Genomic DNA, 21,903 nt, shown 5'->3' on the forward strand with positions numbered 1-21,903 from the left:
GGCCTAATCAGTTTCAACAACATTCCACACATGGAATAACTTGTCAGCCCAAGAATGTGTAAGTAGGAATCAAACATGTGAGCTAGAGCTTATTAGATAAGTCAATATGGAAGTACTTCTTTCTAAATAAGCTATTTCCTGCAGATGTAGCATTTTTTATTCAGTTTAATTGGACCAATCATATTCTGTAAACATAGATATTGTAAGAAATCTGAGAATATTAAGATTTTACTCAACTGCTTCCCCATTTATCTCATCTGGCTCCTATAAATAAAAATTTAGATAGGTCACTTCATTTTCTTTTGGCACTTTAACTATCCACATGAATTTCACTCTTACTTACACTTATTGTTCTACAAATTACTTGCACTTTTAACTTTGCAAAACCCATCATTTCACCCACATTCTTCACCCATTTCATCACTAACCCTATTGATTCTCATATATTCAATGTGTGTTCTTAAAGATTGGAGTATTAATATCTATTTTGCAAGTTAGTCCCCTAAAATTTTAGAATATTCAATAAATTTTTCGCTATAGCATGATACTACTGAATCACAATAAGCATCAATATATATTAATAATCACTACAATCAATGCACAAAATAACAAGCACACATTAAGCCCCGTTAGAAATTCTTATACATTAGATATTGCACATGTCTTTAAATAAAAAAATATATTACTTATCACATAAGAAAAAGGCAATCTCTCTTTAGGAAACATAGAAAAATTTCTAATGAGAGAAAATACCAAGTGAGCACAACATGTAATATTATTTTTAGCATATGGTAACTCTATATCTTTGATGTACTTGGTGTGGCATCATTCTTGCACCAATAGTAGGACAACATTTGGAAGTAGGAAAGTGATAAGGATTAGGGAAGACAATTGCAATAACTTTCCCAACCAAACAAATCTTGCAGAATAAGGGTCATATGTTGCATAGAATTAGGTTCTTTGTTTGACTAAGAAAATATAGCAGAGGAAATTGGCTTGAAAATGGGAAGACAATCATAAAAAACAGAACCCTTTGGTGTAATGAAAAGGTATATCAATAGTTTTCCACATTTCTCACTCAAAAAACAAAAATTGACACTTTCACTTAACAACGTTGGCTGTCCTATCATGGAGCCCACAAGGTGGGGCTCAATACTCAATGAATGAAATTGTCCACAAGATTCTTTCTCCATTGTTTTGTTTGTGAATTCAGGGCTTTTTGGATAAGCATCATAAACACATTTCTCATTTTTCCTAAAGTGGGATTTTACTTGTTATGTGTGCTCTGAGATTTTCTGCAAGAAAGTGCCCATTTCTTATCAAAAGATGTTTCATATTGTGGTGTTTAATGAACTCAATTGATGTGACAATTAACTGGATTGACTTATAATTAATTATGTTTAAATCCTATCTAAAAATATAAAATTACATATTTTTTAAAATCCTTTGAAATTACATTTTCCCCCTTTGAGAATTTACAGTTTATAATTGATTTGAATCTCTTTCCTTAAGGTTTGAATGAGAAATAATAACATCAACAAATATATATTTATAATTTTACACTTTTCACATTTCGTATAAATTATTGACGATATGATTAGTTTTTTCATTCATCCATAACTATTTTTTTAATCTAATGGCAATAATTTCTAAACTATATTTTGTTACTTTTACATCCTTTTTAACTTTTTATATATTGCAGTTACCACCTTAGAAGTATAAAAGATGCTACTAAGGTATCTTTTTAGATAAATTATAGGATAAATTACATTAACAGCCCTTGACATTAGATTAAATTACACAAACTTTCCATACCTTTTGTAAAATTACAGTCACACCCAGAAAAGGGTATTAATATAATATTTTGAGGGGGTGTTTGTGTAAGTTTTGCCTTTGAATAGGAGGCGTAGCTATAATTACAACTATAACCTCAAGGTTATCGCTGTAATTTTGCAAAAAGTAGAAGATGTTTATGTATTTTGGTCTAATCTCATGTGGTATCAACGTAATTTAGACTAAATTATATGAAATGTTGAACAATGTGTAAAATTTAAAATTTATGTAATTCTTTTGTTGACATTTACAATTTTTGCTCAAATTCTAATAGAAGGGGTAACCCTAGAATTCTAGGAAGGGGTGAAATTGTAATTTTAGAAAAAATTTGAAAAAAATATAATTTTATATTTATAAAGTAGTATTTAAGTGTAATTACTACTTAACCACAAAATTACTTTTTCGTTTTAAATTAAAGTTGAAGAAGAGATTGCCCGTCAGTCAGATCAACAGTTGAAATGGGGATTAATAAAAGTAATTAAGAAGAGTGATTAAGTAAATAATGGTGGAGGGGATTGACCCAAAAGGAAACAGAAGCTGCTGCTGACTGAAACCAACTTTCCTTGACAGAGGTTCTCTGTTTTGAACATTGAACAGATCAAGATTCTCCTCCTTGTCTACCTCTCAACCATTCTTTCCACTTATATTATATAAATTGGTGTCTAGATTCCCACAATTTGCTCAAGAATTTTTCATTGTTAGATTCCCAGAAATTGCCATTACTTGCAAGACAACTGGTAGAGAAACAGCATTCAGTCCTCCAAATATACTACTATTACGTATTAAAATAATATACACTGCCAACCAAACAAATATAGAAGTAGAACCTAAATCCTGGGTTAAACCCCACTTGTTGATTAGTTTAATTAATCTGCAGCAATAAATAATTGAACAGCAAATCTTAATAAAATCTTAAAGAAGATAAGTACATATCTTGTCCAGTAGCAATATCATCTCCTGCCCATAGAATGCTGTTTTGAAAAGTTCAAAATAAAAATGATATTTTTCTCATCATTGTACAATAAAGATTAAAGAGTGATGATAAGGTTAACTAACAGATTGAAGATGATGAGTGGACCATGATCTTGCCTTGTGGTACAAAACAACAAATGTTTGGTCTTAATTTGCCTAATCTCACAAGGCACCTCCAATGTTGATGTCTGTTAGTCAAAATTATCCTTGGGACTCTTCTGATGAAAGAAAGGATGAAGAACACAGATTTTTCAGGAGAAAATGAAAGAACCATTCCAGAGGATTAACTCAGAATTCATAGGCTATATTTGTGCATGAATTCAAAATTAAAAAGAGTCCATTCACCTAGTGCAGGTGACTCAGGGTTAAAATCATAGGCTACATCCTCACACAGCTCAAAAATTTCCTTTTTCCTTTTTTTTTCTTTTATGGTTTGATGACTGATCATTTCAAGAGAGGGACTTAACTTGAAGTTCCATATGATGAAAGAACAAAAAATTGAAGAATTCAATTCAGTCTAAGCCTGCAAAATTTTCATACAACTCTGCCTCAAAATCTTTTCATATGTATGGTATATTAAGTTTATTATTACGATCAGAGTCCTCCCATGATTCTCTATCAGTATCTGCAAAACTCCATGGTGGACCAAATATACATCATCTCTCCCAGTAAGTGTTTGTTACTCTTCCAGCAGTGGCTCTTTGATTTTTAATCATCTTCGTCTTCAATGCTATCACCTCCATGACAGGATCCAGCTAACTGAAGAGGGCCTTCAGGGGAAGCAGACTGGGAATTGCTATGCTTCAAGGATTCACCACATTGTTGTTGGGGCATCCACAAACCAACAGGCTGAGTGGTCGAGGCTTTTGTTGTGACCCTTCGAGTATGAAGCCGATACTTCTGAAATGGAACAGCACGTAAAACCATGTGTATCAGTCTTTTCTTTCTATGAGATGAGTAGACCAGATATAATAACAAGACGTGAAAGTGTAAGATAAAAGACGTACTTGCAAATGACTCTTCACTTCATCATTAGTGAGACCATCAACTTGCATAAGCTCTCTGATCTGTTTAGGAGTAGCGGCTGCAAAGCACACAACAAAATGTTGATGAAAGGCGCAATGAGGAGAACTTCAAAGCATATAAAATTTAAACCTAATTGGCTAATTCAAAGGTGAATCCAATTATCTTTTGGACTGAATCAATAATATCCTGTCCCTCCTACCTCCCCATGCTTTTAGCAGAATGAATCAATACCAATACAAATTTAGTCCTTCTAAGGTTTAAAATCAGATATTGAAACCACAAGTCAAACAAGAAAGTTTGTAGGAAAACTGAATCCGCAAAATCCAGCAGAAATTCTTATCTAACAAGTTTGTCAGACCGAAAATAATGGTAGGACAATTTAGAAACCCTTTGCTCATCTACCATCTTAAACTCAACTAAGCTTTGTTTTGACTACTATTCATCTAAAACTAATCCTAAGTTGTCCAGATTCTGACAAAACTTTCTGCAGATCAGAAAGAAATAGCAAAGTTTTGAGTTTCAAACCTTGAGCACCTCCAAGCTGCTGCAGAGCATTGACAAACCGGCGATGCAATTCTGGCGACCAGCATCTCCTTTGCTTACGAGCAGATTGTTGCTGTGCAGCCTTAAGATTTGCTTCAACATTAGTTGTGGGAGAGGACACTGATTTACTGGAACTGAATTTTGGGCCAAAACCAATACAACTAATCTCTTCCCTTGAACTCTTGATTTCTGGTGTGCAAAGAGAAAGCCCTGGAACTGGCAATTCATCCCTGTCCTCCTTCCTTACTGTCATTACCGGAAAATTATTACAGCCCTTAAAAGGCACAAAAGCCCTTAACACTGTCCTGCTTTTGCTACTCTGAAACAAATTATCCATTGCCGGCCGAGTTATTTCTTCCTCCATTATCTACTTACCAAACAAAAACACAAGAAAACCGTAAATAAACACACAACCAAGAAAATCATTAATTTGTGAAATAACACACATTTGCCACTTCTGCATACCTGTTTGTTTTTATCTAGTTTTAAGATGGGTTTGTTGTTGCTGAAATCAGTACTTGGACAATTAGGATGATTATCGGAGTTCCATAACTGCACAGAGCTCATCCAATTCATTTTATCTCTGCTGCTAATATTATTTTCTTTACTACTCTCAACTTTATCATCTTTGTCATCAGTACAGCTTTTCTTCAATGGTATGAATTCTTCCAAAACTGGTTCCACGTTTGATTTCTTGCACTGAGCTAACTCCTCCTTCATTGTTACAATAGCTGCAATTGGAGAAATCATCAAAACCTAAAATATCGGTAGATAAACTCAAATCAGAAACAAAACACATTGAAATAAATGTACTAAAACCAATCCAGAACAACTTCATTTCTACCATATTCGAAATTCCTAGCATTATCATGGGAAATATAATCTAAATACGGTGTAGATAAGAAGAAAAAGAAAACCCTGTAATCTGAAAACCGAAAGAAGGAAAAGAAAATCCCATGTGCAGAAGTCATTTGTGTTTTAAGAAAAAGATAAATCTATGTGGAAAAGGAAAAATGTAGGGGTAAGGAAAAAGGAGCCCACCGTCGCTCAGGAGGAGCATGCAAAGAGGGAGCTCGCGTTTAAAGGCATCGATCTTCTTCATCTCGTCTTGCAGCCTATTAACGTAATCTTCAAGCTTCAAAATCTTATCAGATGCGCTGTGAATCCTCGAAACTTCCGCAATGAAGTCACCGATGTTTTTATGAACGTACGGTTTGGAGGAAAACCTAGAATCCAAGCTGAGTTCCGGGGGAATTAACGATCCCATTTTCCTCCCAGATCTTGGATATTTCCCCTTTCCTCTTTTGATTGATTGATTGATGAATATGGGTAGCGAAAATCAGTGGAAATGGGGAGTATAGAGAGAGAGAAAGAGTGGACGGAATGAAGGATCGGAAGGCGAAGATTCTGTTAAACAACGCTGAGTTTTGACAGAGGTGAGGCCGATATGTATGCTGCGTGTGCTGTGCTGTGTGCGTAGAGAGAGAGAGAGAAAGAAAGAAAGAAAGAGAGAGAAAATTCTTGGTCTCTTTTATACATAAAAAAAATATATATATATATGCAAAATGGAAAAGTCTTTCTCCAGTCGTCGCATATTTCTTTTCTCGCCTTCTATTACTAATTTACTATCCCCAAACATACATATCTATATTTCTTCACTCTTTTATTTATTTTCATCTCCATTTTTCTAAAATCATTCAACTTATTATTACAATATATATAACCAACAATTTTAAATAAATAAATTAACAACATATCACTACTAAAATAGACTTAAATTAAATATCTAAAATTATACACACACGTCGTCTTCATTGTAAAACCTCAAACAAAAAATCATTCCTTATCTTCTTCTTTTGTTATAAATGCACTTTAAACTATCACTCTTAAATATTCCTTTCTATGTTTTAACCTACAAAAATATTCCATGCTCATCTATTTTATACTCAACCTTTTATACATGATATAATAGAATTTGATTCAATTTTTTGTATGTAATACGCAAACCATCGATTTGCAGTAAATAAAATAGTATATTTTTTAATTCAAATATATATATATACACAAAAGTATCATAATTTTTATTTGAGAGAATACAACAAAAGTAATTTAAGACATTTTAAATGTGAATTTTCATAATTATAAATCTTGTTCTAAAATAAAATAATTTCCACCAAATTTATTTTTTTTAATGAATTGTTTTACACATGTCAACTGATGATAGTCAACATATCACAAAAAATGTCATGTTTTATTTTATTTAATATATATATATATATATACCAAATTTCAAATAACATTACCTATATATATGGCTTATATGTATTAATTCAAGTAAAAAATACAACATGATTCGGAATAAAAATTAAATTTTTATAATCAGATAATTGTATTCTTTCTAATCCGTTGCCAAAGAAGTACACATCAGCGTATACCATACGGTCAATGTTAGTCTAGATAAGATTTTTTTTTCTGGCGTGGCAGTATTATCCCATTCCATGCATATTTTATTTTTTATAATAATATCAAATTTTCATGTTTAATTTAAATACATACATTACCTATAAAAAAAACTTTTAAATACATAAATAACTAGTTAGCACCCCATTCAAGATACAGAAATTAAAAGAATAGTAATTAATAAGTATATAAATATAATAAAAATAAAAATTATTCTACTAACGAAATTTACCTGAAAAAATAAATGAATCTTTTGGATAAAGCTTATCTAAATTTAAGTAAATAAATAAATAATATTTTAAGTATTATGTGACATCAAGATAAAAGTTTTATTATATTACTAACTCATTTATCTCCCAAAAAATATTCTAGACATTTATCTAAATTTAAAAATAAACAAAAATTGTTTTCTTACGTACTAAAATAAATTTCAAAGAGACTACCTAAATATGTGCATACATAATGCTTACTTAAATAGCTCTTATTATAGATATAAATTTTACACGTATAACGGGTATATATAAATAAAATATAATATAATGTAGGGTTAAATTTATTTGACCCCTAAATTATGGAGACGGTATAGAAATAAAAACCCCTTCTATTTTTAAAACCTTCAAAGACCCGTCTTAATTTTGAAATTTCAATCAAAAGGATAAAAATATTCATATTCCTTAATAAAAATAAATAAGTGCATTTTATATATAAATTCAAATAAGGAAAATACTTAACTGTGAAATTAATAAATAACTAATTAAATTGCTACACTATTGAATTAGTTTTTCATGTGCAATAAAGTATTAGGTCAATTTTTGGATATATTTTTATTGTATAAGGACTTTTTTTCCTTCAATTATTTTTTAGAATACTTTTTGTTTAAACTTTCATTTTTAAAATATTCTTTCATGTTTATTTCTACGAGTACCACATTCTATTACTATAATATTATATAGATCTTTTATATGCATAGTTGAATTTACCTAAAAGAAAACTACAAATTATTCTTATGTCGAATTATTAAATTTTAGGGTAAACTGCATTGACATCCCCATTAAGTTAGGTCAAAATACACTAACAATTCGTGTCTTTTGCAAATTCACAGCTATACCCCTTGAGGGGTGTTAGTCTATATTTTTTAAGAGGTACTTTGTGTGAGATTTGCCTCTAAAGAGGCTGTGTATTTATATTTTTTTTATAAAAAGTAAAAAAAAATTATATATTTTGACCTAACATTTAAAGGTCTTAATGTAATTTACCCTAAAATTTAGAGGGCTAAGATGCTATATAAATAAGAAAGTTTGTGAATGCAAAATTTTAAAACAAATATAAAAATTTAGAAAATTTTTAAGATAGTTCTATATATAAATTTAGAAGTTTTTATAATATTTAAAAATATTTTTTTAAGAGTTTTTCGTCACAAGATTAAGATTAATTTTCACAGTCAATTTGAAGAGTGAAATGTATAAAATATTGAGTTGAAGCTCACTTTTAATAATCAAGTTTTGATATCAATAGTTTCATCAAAATTTTCTTATTGAATTTTTTTACTTATTTATACATTATTTTTGAATGAAAAAAAAATCAATATTAAAAAATATTACAAATTGTGCATTATGCGTTCCTGTATTTTAGTAGTACATTAAAAATGAGATAATTGTGTGAAAATCCAAATAAAAAAGAAAAGGGCAAAAAATATGTATGTCGGATGTTATGATGAATCCCAAGTTTAGAGATAAGGAATCTGGTGGGAGCCTCAGCCCTCCATTGATCAGATATTGGCTCAGATTCGCTGTCCTAACCAGAAAAAGGTAGAGAGAGAAAAGAAAATGCTCCATTGCTCCTTCCCATTCTTAACACAAACCACATTAGACTTTTTCTCCTGTTTCCTTTCTCCACTTAAGATTCCTCCATCCTACACTACTCCCCATCTCTCTCTAACTTATTCACCTAACAATTCATTATTCCTTTTCTCATTTTTACAGTATTAAGTGTGTGTTTTACTTACTTTTCAAATAAAAAAAAAGGCCTGAAATTCTAGTTTTTCAAATGCACACATTATCTTGTACATAATTATTTTCATTAATAACATTATTTTTCTAATTTAGGAAGTTATAAGACTTATGGGTATATCATTTTATATACTTCTACTTTTTAAAAAAAAATATAAAGTGAATCCAATAATTCCAAGGTTCGAACCCTTTAATTTCAATTTCCGAGATCCATATAAAATATTGGTAGGTAGATTTGAAGTTTTATTCACTCATTCCATATTTCACCTCACCTCACGCAGTAAGTCGGATGAGGTTATATCGGACTGATTGTTATTTGCTCCATCCAATCTTAGTTATTAAACATTGGGTGAAGATAATATCTTATAATGAAAAATAGACCTGAGTATAATGATAGATTTACCACCCTTAATCCCTATCAGACAATTATACATCGATATATCTAGTTCACATACTCTTGTTGTGTATGGCTCTATTTCTCTGCAATTATAGAATACTAATCACTCCCTCATCCCATCCCATTCCCAGGCTGCATTGCCAACAACTCAAAATTTACTGCAACCCTCACTAAAGAATTTAGTGCCCGTTGGAAATGACTTGTATTCACTGCAGAGAAGCTTAGGAGTCATATTCATCAGGAAGAACATCAATGATAATGAAAACCTAGTCCGAGACCCTTGTGCAAACAGAAAGAAGAGGACATGTAAGAAGCCACCACTAGAGTAGATTAGGTGGACAATTATCATTGCTATGGTATGAAGTGTTCCCGTCAGTGTCTGAATCACTACTAAAATTGATGTTCTTGAGTCGTGAAACTCCTTTTGAAGGAGACTCAATACCTGCTTCTAGAGAAGCTTTCAAATCTGAAAGTATGAAGGGTTCAATTAGTTTCCAGAACTCCGTTGCATGACTTCCAAGAAAACCCACCCAAAAAACTCGACCCTTCCATTTTATCCGAGAATTCAATGATTTTGCCTTAAATGCTTTGGCAATTCTCGGAACGTCTTCTTTCCTAGACTGCAGCTTCAACAAAATATCCCTGGATGATGTCCTGTAACCTCCATACATATACCAATATGCAAGAATGCGAGGTGTCAACCACCGGTGTATTAGATTGGGAATTGAGGGTATACCTTGTGGCCAAAACTGGTCAGCATAGAACTTAAAATAAGAGTGAGATATTGTCATAAACTCACAAGGAATATCATTGCCGCGATCATTGTCATCAACTGGCAACTTATCAGCTAACCACTCATGAAATTGGTTGTATATATGTCTCTTCAAAAAGGAATGAGTATTGGAATTCTCTCTAAACACAAAATGGACTGCATAACTCTTTTTCTCCTCATCTATTTTAACCCTTAAGCCACCCAATAGTAAACCTATCAGGATCTCTCTCTGTTCCTTGCTGAGCTTCAAGCTTATTGATTTTTGGACTTCTTCCTGGCTTAAACTCAAGATGCTCTCGAGCTTCTCCATCAAGGAAGATTCAGTTTCATATTTCTTCTCACACATAAAATTATAAATCTGTTTTGCCTTAGCATATTGGCCACATGCGAGGTAGCCCCTCAAGATCGTGTTGCATGATCTGGTATTTACACCAATTGCCTCATCAGTAAACATCTGGTTGAAGATCTGTTCTGCCTTGGCAAGGTTTTCAGTTTGCACCAGAGAATTTAAGTACAAATTGTAAACATTCCGATTGGGACAACATGTCTCTAGGCACCAGAAGAAAGTGGACTCCACTTTATCGTGCAAGCTTAAATTGGCATACATATTCATCATAGCAATAAAAGATGGCATCAAGGGTTTCATGCCACTATTTATGAACTCTATCATGAGAGATTCTGCAAGTTCTATCTCTTGGGCTTTACATAATACCTCTACGACTTTGTAGTATGAAACAACATTGGATGAAATCCTTTCCTGCATAACCCTGAATATTTCCAAACATTTCATTGGTTTCCCGACCCTCGAATAGACATCCATTAGACACAAAAAAGCTTGAGCTGGAGGTTTGTTGTTGGAAGAAATAATCTTTATCCAAGTTCTTTCAGCTTCTGCAACATCACCTTCCTTAGCACAAGCCCTTAACACTGACACAAGCACGTCCAAACTTTCTTCAATCCCCACTGCTTCCATCTCTGCTCTTAGTGACAAAATTCTTTCTTTATCTATGTCATCTTGATAACTATGGAGCCATATAAGCCCACCATAAATATCATTATGTATTTTCAGTCCACATGTTGTAAGATTGTGAAAAATAAACTCTGCTTGTTTAAGATGATGTTTACAAGAGCTTCCTGCTTTGCTCACAAGAGCCCTAAAAAGATAATTGTGCAAGCTTAGTCGAGGCTTGTAACTTCCCAAATGGATCATTTGATTGTAAATAATGCATGCTTCCTGTAGACAACTTGAAGCTGAAGAACTAAGGTAGGCAACAATCAGAATATGAAATGTGGATTCTTTAGGAACTAGACCTTGGTTAATTATATCATCAAATATCTCACGGCACTTCAAGTATTTTCGCTCCTTACCAATGTAATCTGCTAATTTGGTAGCAAGGGCAAAATCAAATCGAAACCAATGTTGCAGCATCATCCACTTGTACACCTAAGCCATACAAATCAAGCATTACCACAGGAGGATCATTAAATATCTTGGGCGTTCATAGACTATAGACCCTCTATAAGAACAACAACTACTGTGCTGCATCAGTTAGTCATTAAGGTTTGACTGACCTCCAATCAGATTTTAAACAAGAATATTGTCAAACAGACTATGTGTTACAAGAAAATTGAATGAAACAACTAGCAATATACGTTGTAGAATAAAACAAAGTGATGATGTGAAGCACAAGACTACAGATTGATTCACTTCCATATAACACCTCCATCTAATTTACTAGATCAGTTCCTTTTTGAGAAATTCACATGTGCAAGTCAAAATTTTCCTAGTTGTACAAACTCAACCTAAATGATAACTATCAGTTGCAACGTTCATTAAACTTCACATTGTATCACACAACTCCAAAAGAGATAAATGGTTCAATTATGAAGAAACATACTTGCTTTCTTGTTTGATTAGTTTTGCCTTTAATCTCCTTGAGGTATACTCTTGAGGAAAAGAGGAAGGAGCTTTTGTTAATTGCTTGGTGACACAAAGGTTTCATCCAATGAAGTGTTTTCTTTTCTGCAGTTGGTTCATTGCTGTTCTCATAACACTGATTTAGTTCATTTCTTTGCATTCTTCTTCTGTCGGATGCATTATCTACTGATATGCAGTCAATATATCTTCTGTGTGCCATATGATCACTGTTTCACCACTGAGACTGTTCATTCCAGCTTATAACACTCTGTCACTCGAAATCCTGATTCCAGTTCAGAATTCAGTTGAATACATATCTTGCAAGTTTTCTTTTCATAATATGTTGCAATAATAAATCTTCAATAGCCTATTTAGCCTCCTCCCTCTTAGACAAATTTCACTGAGAAAAGATAGGGGATAGACTTTTAAGCTGCATTAATGCCCAGTGAGCTGGAGAAAACCAGAGGAAGCTACAAACACAAACACATATTAAGCAATTGAACAGTATTCTAGTGCCAGCATGTAGTATCTCTATTAACCAGTACAATTTATCTGATTGGGGTGACTGATCCACATCTATAACTTCAAATAATGAGCTTTTAATATAAATAGGCAGCAAGTCATGGCTATATATGTTTCCCATTTGTCAGTTCAAAAAATTATGCAAAGCCAGGGAATTTACTCATCGTCAATTAATCACGCCAAATGAATATTCAATGAAAAGTGTAATAAAAACTTTACCCTAAATGCAGCATCATTCTCGCGAATCCGCATGCAATGAACCGCAATATAAGTGCAATCATCTTGCCTGATCCACTTCCGCTGCGCATTGAGCACCCGAATAAATGTGCCCGACCTATGCGCCGGAAGCTCCTTGCATAGCCACGCTAATTTCGACCTCCGCCACTGTTCTGGAAGCTCCTCCAGCTCCTTCACCTCCACCGCCTGGGACCCAAACCGTTTCAACTCAGTCGACTCGAACGAGCCATCAAAGTTGAAACTTTCGGTTTCTTTATCTGTTAAGAAGCCATAATAATCTCCTTCCACCTCCTCTGGAGTGTCCGATACTAAACTTCCGGTGGAAACGGCGGCCGAGGAGGAGGAAAGAAGCGGAAGGGGGGGGTTACGGCACGTTTTGGAGGAGAGGGGCAGGGGAGAGAGGCGAAGGTGGTGGTAACACCTCTGGTTCTGGGAAGGTATAATTTGGCAATTAATGTAATGGAAGCTCAGAAGCATTGTTTGGGTGGAGAGTGGCTGCAACAACAGCTCGACGCCGAGGGGAAACTGATGGATGAATGGATCAGGATTCACTAAAATGGTGACCCGAATAGGATTTAAGTCCATTAGGACTAAGGCAAAAATCAATAAATGTTAAAATGTTCATAATTTAAATTTAAATTAAAATTTAGTTGGGTTTGATAAATATATATATTATTTATTCTTTTATTCAATAAAGCTTGAGCGAAGTGGGCTCCAACAATTGGGCCTGAAGCCCAATAATTATTAACATGAGACTCCAGCCCAGGCCAGCTCAGCCCAGATAATAAAAAACTGGGGGACGTGTCGAGCAAGTTAAACGCCTCCCAGTTCCATTGCGGCAGAGGCCCACCACTAAAGTAATAAAGAAAAGAGTATAGGGTAGTTTCGTCATTCAGTACCTTATTGAAATGGCATCACCGCAGCAATAGTAGCCACTTTTCTTAAATATAAAAAAATAAAAATAAATAAAAAAAAGGGCTCCCACACCCACACCCACACCCACACCCTCTCTGGAAGCAGAGAGAAGAAAGCAACTGTCTCTTTTTGCGCAAAACTAAAAGCCAGTTTACTTCACGAGCACCTTCTCTCTCTCTCTCTCTCTCTCTCCCCACCTATACGTTCACGTATAAAGTATATATAAACCCTTAACTGATATCGCTGTTTTCAAGATATATATGCAATAAAGTGACGCAATAAGATTATGGAAAGCCGAAAATTTATGGTCAAATTATTGGTGGTGATGAGTTGTGCTTGAGGTGTTATGAGGTAAGTGAGTTCTTCACGGGGCAACCGTCTCTGTCATCCTTCACCTGAACTCATCGTTTCGTGATTCATGTCTTGCCACGTGAGGCTCTTTTCTCTTTCTTTCTTTCGAAGATTTTCACTTCTTCTTTCTTAGCTTTCTGGGCAGCTGAGAATTTTTCTGCTAATGGGAGTTCGGGTTTGGTGATCGACCGTTGTTTGGGGAGTAAGGGGTTTCGTGAGGTGGGGGGAAATTGTGGATGGATCGACCGCCTGTGACGGTGGGGCCGCCGGGGATGGACATGCCTATTATGCATGATAGCGATAGGTATGAGCTAGTGAGGGATATTGGGTCGGGCAATTTTGGGGTGGCGCGGCTCATGAGGGATCGCCAGACAAATGAACTTGTTGCTGTTAAGTACATCGAGCGGGGTGAGAAGGTAATTTGGTTGCTGCCCACTTTTTTGCTGATTTTCGTTGTTCTTGATCAAGATACTTTTACGTTATCCGAAGGGTTGTAGTTGTGTATTTGTTTGTGTGTGTGTCTCTTCAAACCTTCTGTTTGAATGTTTGTGGAACAGAGGAAAGACGGTTGTGGTTTGTGTTGTGATCTTGTTCACTTCACTGGGAATAACACCTGGAAGTTGGAGATTCTAGACAAGTTTTGCCAGCGCTTGATTTCTAACTCTCACCATTTCAAGTCTTCTGTCGCCTTACTGCCAAGTCTATCTATAGTTAAACACGGTTCTTTCATGTAAATAGTAGCCGCACAAAAGACTTCTGGGTTGGGTTCCATTAGTTCCAAAAGATGCAATTTTTAGTTAGGCTCTAGATTCTTAGCCTACTTTATCACCATTAAATACAAGTGTTGTTTATCTCTTTCTTGTGCTTACATACCATGTGACAGATCGATGAAAATGTGCAACGAGAAATCATCAACCACAGATCTCTCAGGCATCCCAATATTGTCAGATTTAAAGAGGTAAATCTGTTTCCAAAATCAGTTCACGTCTCTTCGTATTTTGAAGCTCACCAATGCTCGTTGCATAAATGTTGTTCTAGGTAATACTGACGCCAACCCATTTGGCTATTGTTATGGAATATGCATCTGGAGGAGAGCTTTTTGAACGAATATGCAATGCAGGGAGATTCAGTGAGGATGAGGTAGTGTCTTTCCCTGCATTATTCTTGGTGTTGGGGTTGTTCATCTCACGGTAATGGTTTATTCCTTCTAACTTTTGCTACAGGCGAGATTTTTCTTCCAGCAACTCATATCAGGAGTCAGCTACTGTCATGCCATGGTACTTGAATTGTGCTCTCGTTTTTCATCATTTTGCTTAGAGCATATGATTGGTGTAAACTTTTCTACATTTGTGTAATTTCTGAAGCAAATATGCCATCGTGACTTGAAGTTGGAGAATACACTACTGGACGGAAGCCCAGCTCCTCGACTGAAGATTTGTGATTTTGGGTATTCCAAGGTATATCATCTTCTCTTATTCCAGCTTTTGAGTTGTCATCTTTCTTCTGCTCCCCATTTTGTTTCCTGGCTACCTTTATTTGATTTTATTACGTGTACTCATGGTTTTACAAGAACATCTGCATGGAGAAGTCAAAATTATACTTTGTGAAGGAATTTTCACCATGGGTGTAGCATATGAGGGTAACACTGATTGATGGGGAAGTAGTCACTGCATTCTATCTTCTCTTATTTGGTCCTTTCGTCTGTATAACAACTCTGCATGCCTCATTGCAGTCCTCAGTGCTTCATTCACAACCAAAGTCAACAGTTGGCACCCCTGCATATATTGCTCCAGAAGTGTTGCTTAAAAAGGAATACGATGGAAAGGTGAGTGGTTTATTACGATTCTTGGGCTTTATAGTAAGAAGATCCCCTGTTTTGATATGTATTTCAATTGGCTGAGTTGTCTTAAATATGGGCAAAACTGGAGCTTGAAATTTTGCCATTCTTTATTGACCTTTAAACATTTTTTGTTTCGCGGTTATGATTTATTTGCCAGTACTTGTATAGATTGCAGACGTGTGGTCTTGTGGAGTAACTTTATATGTCATGTTGGTTGGTGCATATCCTTTTGAGGACCCCGAGGAACCCAAAAACTTCAGGAAAACAATACAGGTTCTCTTTATGGTGTATTCTAGTTTCATTGATTTTTCTCTTCTACTTACTTATTCAAGTGTTGGACACTGGCAGCGAATCTTGAATGTTCAATACTCAATCCCAGATTACGTGCATATATCTCCAGAATGCCGGCACTTGATTTCAAGGATATTTGTGGCGGACCCTGCAAAGGTCAGTTAGTATGCTTTCTGGGCAAGTGATTATGTGCATTTGTAGACATACAATCTTGTGATAGAGTAGCTTTCATGGTTTCAGGTCCTAAAACATATACTATACTCATATTTTAATCATCTTGTCGTAATTAAGCTTCCTAAATTCTCAGATTCATTTACATGTGTTACGTCTGGCAGAGAATTACAATCCCTGAAATAAGGAACCATGAATGGTTTCTAAAGAACCTTCCTACAGATCTCATGGGAGATAACATGGAAAACAACCAGTTTGAAGAGCCCGATCAACCCATGCAGAGTGACGAAGAAATTATGCAAATAATAACGGAGGCTACTATCCCACCTGCTGGAACAAACAGCCTGAATCAGTATCTCACTGGTAGCCTGGATATCGATGATGACATGGATGAAGATTTGGAGAGCGATCCTGACCTAGACCTTGATAGCAGTGGAGAAATCGTTTATGCAATGTGATTACAAGTTAATGCCTCTGTATGAAAGATGCTTCATTTCCACTCCGCTGCGCTTCTTAACCCTGTCCAAAAGGAAAAATTGGGAGAATCATTTGCCTAATAGCATTCTGTAATCTGATCTCCGAATGAACTGCTTGTTGTACCATGCCTACTTTTTTCTTCTCTCTTGCAATCTCTTTGCTGCTGTATGTTAGTACACTATGCAATTTGTTGACATTGAATTGTCCATCTGTGCCTGCGAGAAAAGAATGATTTGCTTGATGTTTTTTAAGCTTTCTACATGAAGTTCGATAAATTATAATAAATAGAATGGGAATAAATGTGTGTGTGTGTGTGTGTGTGAGAGAGAGAGAGAGAGAGAGAGAGATTTTCTTGAAATGCTGTAATGAACTACAATTCTATAGTATTTCTTGTAATTACAATTTTCAGAATTACGTTGATTTAGAATAAAATCGCAACATTTGCAACATTCTCGGGAAATAGACAAATGCAGAAAGGAATTAGATAAAATGAAATGATGCAAAAAAGATCTGCTTTTTTTTTTTTTTTTAATATTCCAGCAATTACCTTTCACCGGAGCTTGCTTTGTCACATGATAATTAGATGTATGTAGATGAAGAAATACATCTTCAACGTCTACTCAAAATACAGAGTGGCTGAGCACGATAACACTTGAGGTAAAACAAATTTCAGGTTAACTATAATGAAAACTTTTATCCTCTCAAAACTTCAGCTGCTCTTATGAAAACGATTCAATCAGGAGCATGCCCATCTTTAGCTATTGACGGGGAAGGTCTTAATCAACCACCTGAAAGGGAAGAGCAAATCTTAGCCTATCCAACGATTGATAGCTGCAGAATTATGATATATCGTAAATCAGCCATACAGTACATAATTTCGACGATAATCAAGATTCATGAATCATCGCAAAGATGAAGGTACCATTCTAAGGAAACAAAGGGATGGAAAGGAGTCCAGTGTTTTCTGGAATTCCCATCATCAAGTTCAGATTTTGTAATGCCTGACCAGAAGCTCCTTTGACAAGGTTATCAATCTGCATATGGTGTCCCAGAGTTTAGCCCAAAAGTAGAAGCTTACAGCTTATCTAAAAACATCAATGTTCAGTAGAAACAGCAAAGAAAGAGAAACTTACAACAGAGATAATAATTGCTCTTCCAGGGATCCGATCAGGGAATACATTCATCAAGCAATAATTGGATCCTCTAACATGTCGTGTATGAGGAATTTCATTCTTCTTCAACAAAACGACAAATTCCTCTTTCTGTAAAAAAAAAAAAAGGCCATTAATTCTGTTTAACTACCAACTCAGACTAGCGAGATAAAGAAGCAAGTTCTCCCAGCAAATTATAGAAGCATTATAGTAATTGTGCATCATCTTCCCGGGGTTCAAGAAATCAAATGGACAGGCACATTTGGGAAGTATCTGCAATTCTTTTAGTTTTATGACAAAAAGAAATTTTGAAGAACCTTTACAGGTCCATGATTTTCAAATCACTCAGTCGATAGACAAGAGCTTCCAGTGCATTTAAGCAGTTATATTTGATACTTAGACAAGTTCAGGTAGCTTAGCTTCTTCCACTTTTGAACCCCTATAGAGAAAAGGAGAACTTTTGAATTATGGGGTTGATTCTGCTCATGATAATGCAACTGAGAGACAAGTGATAATAAATGTTGATACACCAATGAGAAAATAGGCCATTTACCTCATAAAAGTTCCTTAAATGCTGATACAGATCCTCAGTGGATGCTCCAGGGGCCATTTCCACATATATAGTTGATTGCATACCACGGCTCTTGAAGATAATGGATGTGAGTTTAGATATTGATAACTTGATGTATCACTTATAAGTCTGAGAGCAGCTATTACCATTGGCATTAAATGTGGAGTGAAGCTGACAGTAACTTTTGCTTTCGCAGCCTCTGATAATCCTTGCTCAATTTCTGGCACTGGAGGTCACCAACAGAAAACAAAGTTACTTTCCTAGTTGCAAAAAGAAAAAAAAAAAAGATTGCAATGTGCTTTAGCCTCCAACATAGGTGGTCTTGTAAAAAAAACTCATAACTTGTTACTTCACGTAATGTAAATCGACTGATAGATATTACATCCAAAAACTAGACTGACAGGCTAATCTGAACCCTCCATAGTCCATTATCGAAATTCTTAGGGCTTGTTCCTATTCTTAATATCAGGAAAGTTGCACCAATGGAAGAAAAATGCTGCATAAAAAACTCAATCACTAACCATGGCGATGCCTGGTTACACCATAAGAATGTATTCCTTCTGCTATTTCAGTGTACAGATTTGCCTCTTTAGCACCACGTCCTGCATGCAAACGAATGTGAAAGTTAATCAGCCACTATAAGCAAAATTAGTGTTTTTCACTGCAAAAAACTGAACTAATATCCAAACCTGCTCCACTAACACCAGATTTTGAGTCCACAATGATATTCTTAACTTCAATAAGATTGGCCTGCAAGCAAGTGAAGTAAAAGGGAAAGAGAACAAATCAATTTTGCCATAGTGTCAAAATTAAACTTGTCTAGACTGGATAACTCTCTCTCTATGCAAGAGGATCCTGATATTTTCATACATCTAGTACCCAGCATGTGGATACTTTAGTAGGAAAGACATTTAAAACAAACTTCAAAGATCCAACTAAAGATTCTTGACAGAGTTAAAAAATTAGAAAAGCTAGATATTTCTCTGAACTCAGTGCTGCCTACTCAAAGATCCTAACTTGTATTCACATACCTGTTAGGAAACTCCATGAGTAGAATACTTGAAAATATGAACAGATACAATTTTCACAAAATGACAGAGAAATAAAGCTAAATCTACCATCTTAGCTTAAGGATTGGGAGTGGATCTTAAAATCAATACATATTATGCGTTGGGTTACAAGTTTGGACAACTCAAGCCAGAGGAGTTTGGTTCTGAGGCAGGCCCTTTTTTGTTGAATGTTCAAGATCGAATCCATGGTTTATTGCTCCATACGACACATTAGCTATTCATGTTTTGAAACTCATTAGATAAATTCCTGACTACGCAGATATGTAAATGGTAAAACCAAACCAACCTTTATCAAGGGGATAAGAGGAAGCTGAATAGAAGTGGGATAACAGCCAGGATTTGCCACTAGGCGCGCACTTTGGATCTCAGTTCTAGATATCTCCGTCAAGCCATATACAGCTTCTTTCTGCATATATGATCACAGAGGATTTAGATGCAGATAAAAGGGCTAAATCTTTTCCTGTTCTTGCTCCTATTTGTTATAGTGTTTGGGCACTGTGGTGGTAGTCCTAAACCACTGGACGCCTTGCCAACCCATGAACTGGCTTCTACTTTCTTAGAAACACAACCTCGTCAAATTAAATCATATTGGATGTTTATCCACCAATCAGGACAGACAAGAAAACGGACCTGTAATTCTTGCCCTCTATGAGGCTGACCATACCATTCCTCATATTCACCAACATCCCGGAGCCGAAAGTCCTACATAACCATCATTCATGAAGGATGTCAGCAGAAGAAAATTACTGCACACAAGCTATAAGACAAGACAGCTGCTTAGTTTAGATCTAGTAAATACCGCCGATAGATCTACTATCTTTAAACTACTTGGCAGACCTTTGATAATTTCCTGCAAAACGAAGAGCTATTCCTTCAATATAATGATAGCAATAACCATGAATTTGCATATTAAAAGTCTGGAAAAGGAGGTGAAACAAAACAGACTGCAGGTTGAGAATGGTGGTAGTTTGTGGAGAGAACAATTAAAAAACCTGAGTTGTCCCATGGGGCAAGCAACAGAACACAGCATCTACATTAGAAAAATCTGCATCCTTGACAGCAACCATATCAGGCAAATCCTGTCGAATCATATGTAATGAAAAGATTGAGATATTAACTGCAGAGAAAAAAAATATCAAAGTTGGGCAATTTGCAACCTTCACTGAGAAAAATTGAGATGCCTGACGACCATGTTTCAAAAAGGTTTTAATGGGGCAGGTGAATGATAAGATATTCAATACAATAATAAATAAGGAAAAAAAGAACATTACAACATAGACAGTGGCAAAGTTTTCATTCACAACAATAATGCAGTACATACTTGCTTGACTAAATGAGGAAACACTGATCCAATTGATTGGCCAGCTTTTCTATCTGCTGTCATCAGAGTAATCTGAAAGTTGGGATGATTAGCGAGCAGCCTAATTATCTGCACCAAGAAATAAGAAAGTGAATAAAGCTAAATGGCAAGAAGACAAAATCAAGTAGAAAATACATGAAGAGGAAACTAATCCTTCGAACTGTAATACAAAAACCCACTTTACACAGTAAAAAGCAAATGTACAATGAAAGATACCTCAGAACCAGTGTAACCACTGGCCCCAAGAACCCCAATCCGGAACTTTTCGAATTTTTTAGCCTTAAATTCTTCAGACTGTAAGCTCGTTGGTGCTGACGTGGCAACAGAAGCTCTAAGACAAAGCTTCTTGACCCTTGAATTCTTGATTTCATTCTACAAAAAGATAACCAAATAGTCTCGTCATAATCCCAAATAACTCCACAAAACCGTATGCTACAATCTCCAAATTAGTCAACTTCAATCGGTTTCATAAAATAAGTCGCATCAATCATCAGTAATCCCAGAAACCCACCACCCAAATGCTAAAAAGCTTTCAACTTTAACCAATTTCACAGGCAAAAAAATTAACGGAAAAGGAGTAATGCATTTGGATGTACCAGGCATTTAGGGAAGCTGCCTCGATCAATATAGATTGAGTTCAAAGAGGATAAAGAACCCATCTTCGCTCTTCTCTTCTTGGAGAAATATCTAGAAGGAGAGAAACCAAAATTTGGCCTGGGGAAATTTGGGTCCAATCGGAAGAACCGAACGCCAAAAGCTTCTGTTCAAGCCAGGGGTTTAGGCGTTCAACAGAGACTGTGGTCTCTCGTCAAAAAAAAAGAAAAAAGGAACTGTGGTTTCTACAATTTTGATCTGTTTGCGCAGAGTCGTTCTTAAGTGTTAATAGATTTGACTTCAGTTGAAATTTGAGGAGACATAAAGAGGGAAAGTCCAAGTCATCTCGTGTGCGCATATGAACATAAAATATGAGTGAGGAATAAGAAACATAAAATGGATAACTATTAGGGTTTAAAACAC

The 21,903-nt window shown here is 35.2% G+C and overlaps 4 protein-coding genes across 11 annotated transcripts; 1 reads left to right on the plus strand and 3 right to left on the minus strand.

Moving 5' to 3' along the window:
• Positions 1–3,288: 3,288 nt before the first annotated feature.
• On the minus strand, positions 3,289–5,881 carry LOC105169576 (transcription factor HHO6). Its single transcript, XM_011089999.3, has 5 exons — positions 5,416–5,881; positions 4,840–5,105; positions 4,357–4,741; positions 3,813–3,889; positions 3,289–3,705 (listed from the first exon to the last, which is right to left on the minus strand). The coding sequence occupies exons 1-5, from the start codon at positions 5,639–5,641 to the stop codon at positions 3,514–3,516; spliced, it is 1,146 nt and encodes a 381-aa protein (XP_011088301.1). The 5' UTR covers positions 5,642–5,881; the 3' UTR covers positions 3,289–3,513.
• Positions 5,882–9,202: 3,321 nt separating this feature from the next.
• Positions 9,203–13,289, minus strand: OTP51 (endonuclease). Of its 4 annotated transcripts, none has more exons than XM_011089995.3 (3): positions 12,672–12,812; positions 11,911–12,213; positions 9,203–11,456 (listed from the first exon to the last, which is right to left on the minus strand). In XM_011089995.3, exons 2-3 carry the CDS (start codon positions 12,148–12,150, stop codon positions 9,561–9,563), a joined length of 2,136 nt encoding a protein of 711 aa, XP_011088297.1. In that variant the 5' UTR covers positions 12,151–12,213; positions 12,672–12,812; the 3' UTR covers positions 9,203–9,560. The 4 variants fall into 4 exon arrangements, with proteins under 4 accessions (XP_011088297.1, XP_011088299.1, XP_088739537.1 ...); XM_011089997.3 differs by having other exon boundaries at positions 11,911–12,198; positions 12,672–12,810; XM_088883411.1 differs by having other exon boundaries at positions 11,911–12,330; positions 12,672–12,809.
• Positions 13,290–13,675: 386 nt separating this feature from the next.
• OST1 (Protein kinase superfamily protein) lies at positions 13,676–16,993 on the plus strand. Of its 3 annotated transcripts, XM_011090002.3 has the most exons (10): positions 13,678–13,955; positions 14,089–14,371; positions 14,839–14,913; positions 14,994–15,095; positions 15,179–15,232; positions 15,320–15,412; positions 15,688–15,780; positions 15,964–16,068; positions 16,144–16,242; positions 16,422–16,993. In XM_011090002.3, exons 2-10 carry the CDS (start codon positions 14,192–14,194, stop codon positions 16,713–16,715), a joined length of 1,095 nt encoding a protein of 364 aa, XP_011088304.1. In that variant the 5' UTR covers positions 13,678–13,955; positions 14,089–14,191; the 3' UTR covers positions 16,716–16,993. The 3 variants fall into 3 exon arrangements, with proteins under 3 accessions (XP_088739539.1, XP_011088304.1, XP_011088303.1); XM_088883413.1 differs by having other exon boundaries at positions 13,676–14,371; positions 15,344–15,412; XM_011090001.3 differs by having other exon boundaries at positions 13,678–14,371.
• On the minus strand, positions 16,351–21,781 carry LOC105169577 (putative N-acetyl-gamma-glutamyl-phosphate reductase, chloroplastic). 3 transcript variants are annotated; one of them, XR_016066729.1, is made up of 15 exons: positions 21,483–21,779; positions 21,103–21,258; positions 20,848–20,955; positions 20,519–20,605; positions 20,326–20,376; positions 20,157–20,228; positions 19,813–19,932; positions 19,146–19,206; positions 18,978–19,058; positions 18,603–18,682; positions 18,439–18,528; positions 17,868–17,996; positions 17,657–17,768; positions 17,282–17,522; positions 16,351–16,949 (listed from the first exon to the last, which is right to left on the minus strand). XR_016066729.1 is itself a non-coding variant. In XM_020696502.2 (14 exons), exons 1-13 carry the CDS (start codon positions 21,543–21,545, stop codon positions 17,661–17,663), a joined length of 1,206 nt encoding a protein of 401 aa, XP_020552161.1. In that variant the 5' UTR covers positions 21,546–21,781; the 3' UTR covers positions 17,230–17,565; positions 17,657–17,660. The 3 variants fall into 3 exon arrangements, 2 of the variants coding, with proteins under 2 accessions (XP_020552161.1, XP_088739538.1); XM_020696502.2 differs by lacking the exon at positions 16,351–16,949 and having other exon boundaries at positions 17,230–17,565; positions 21,483–21,781; XM_088883412.1 differs by lacking the exon at positions 16,351–16,949 and having other exon boundaries at positions 17,230–17,522.
• Positions 21,782–21,903: the final 122 nt, after the last annotated feature.

Source organism: Sesamum indicum, linkage group LG8 (assembly GCF_026168435.1).
Source record: "Sesamum indicum cultivar Baizhima isolate 11 linkage group LG8, ASM2616843v1, whole genome shotgun sequence".
NCBI classification, from domain to species: domain Eukaryota; kingdom Viridiplantae; phylum Streptophyta; class Magnoliopsida; order Lamiales; family Pedaliaceae; genus Sesamum; species Sesamum indicum.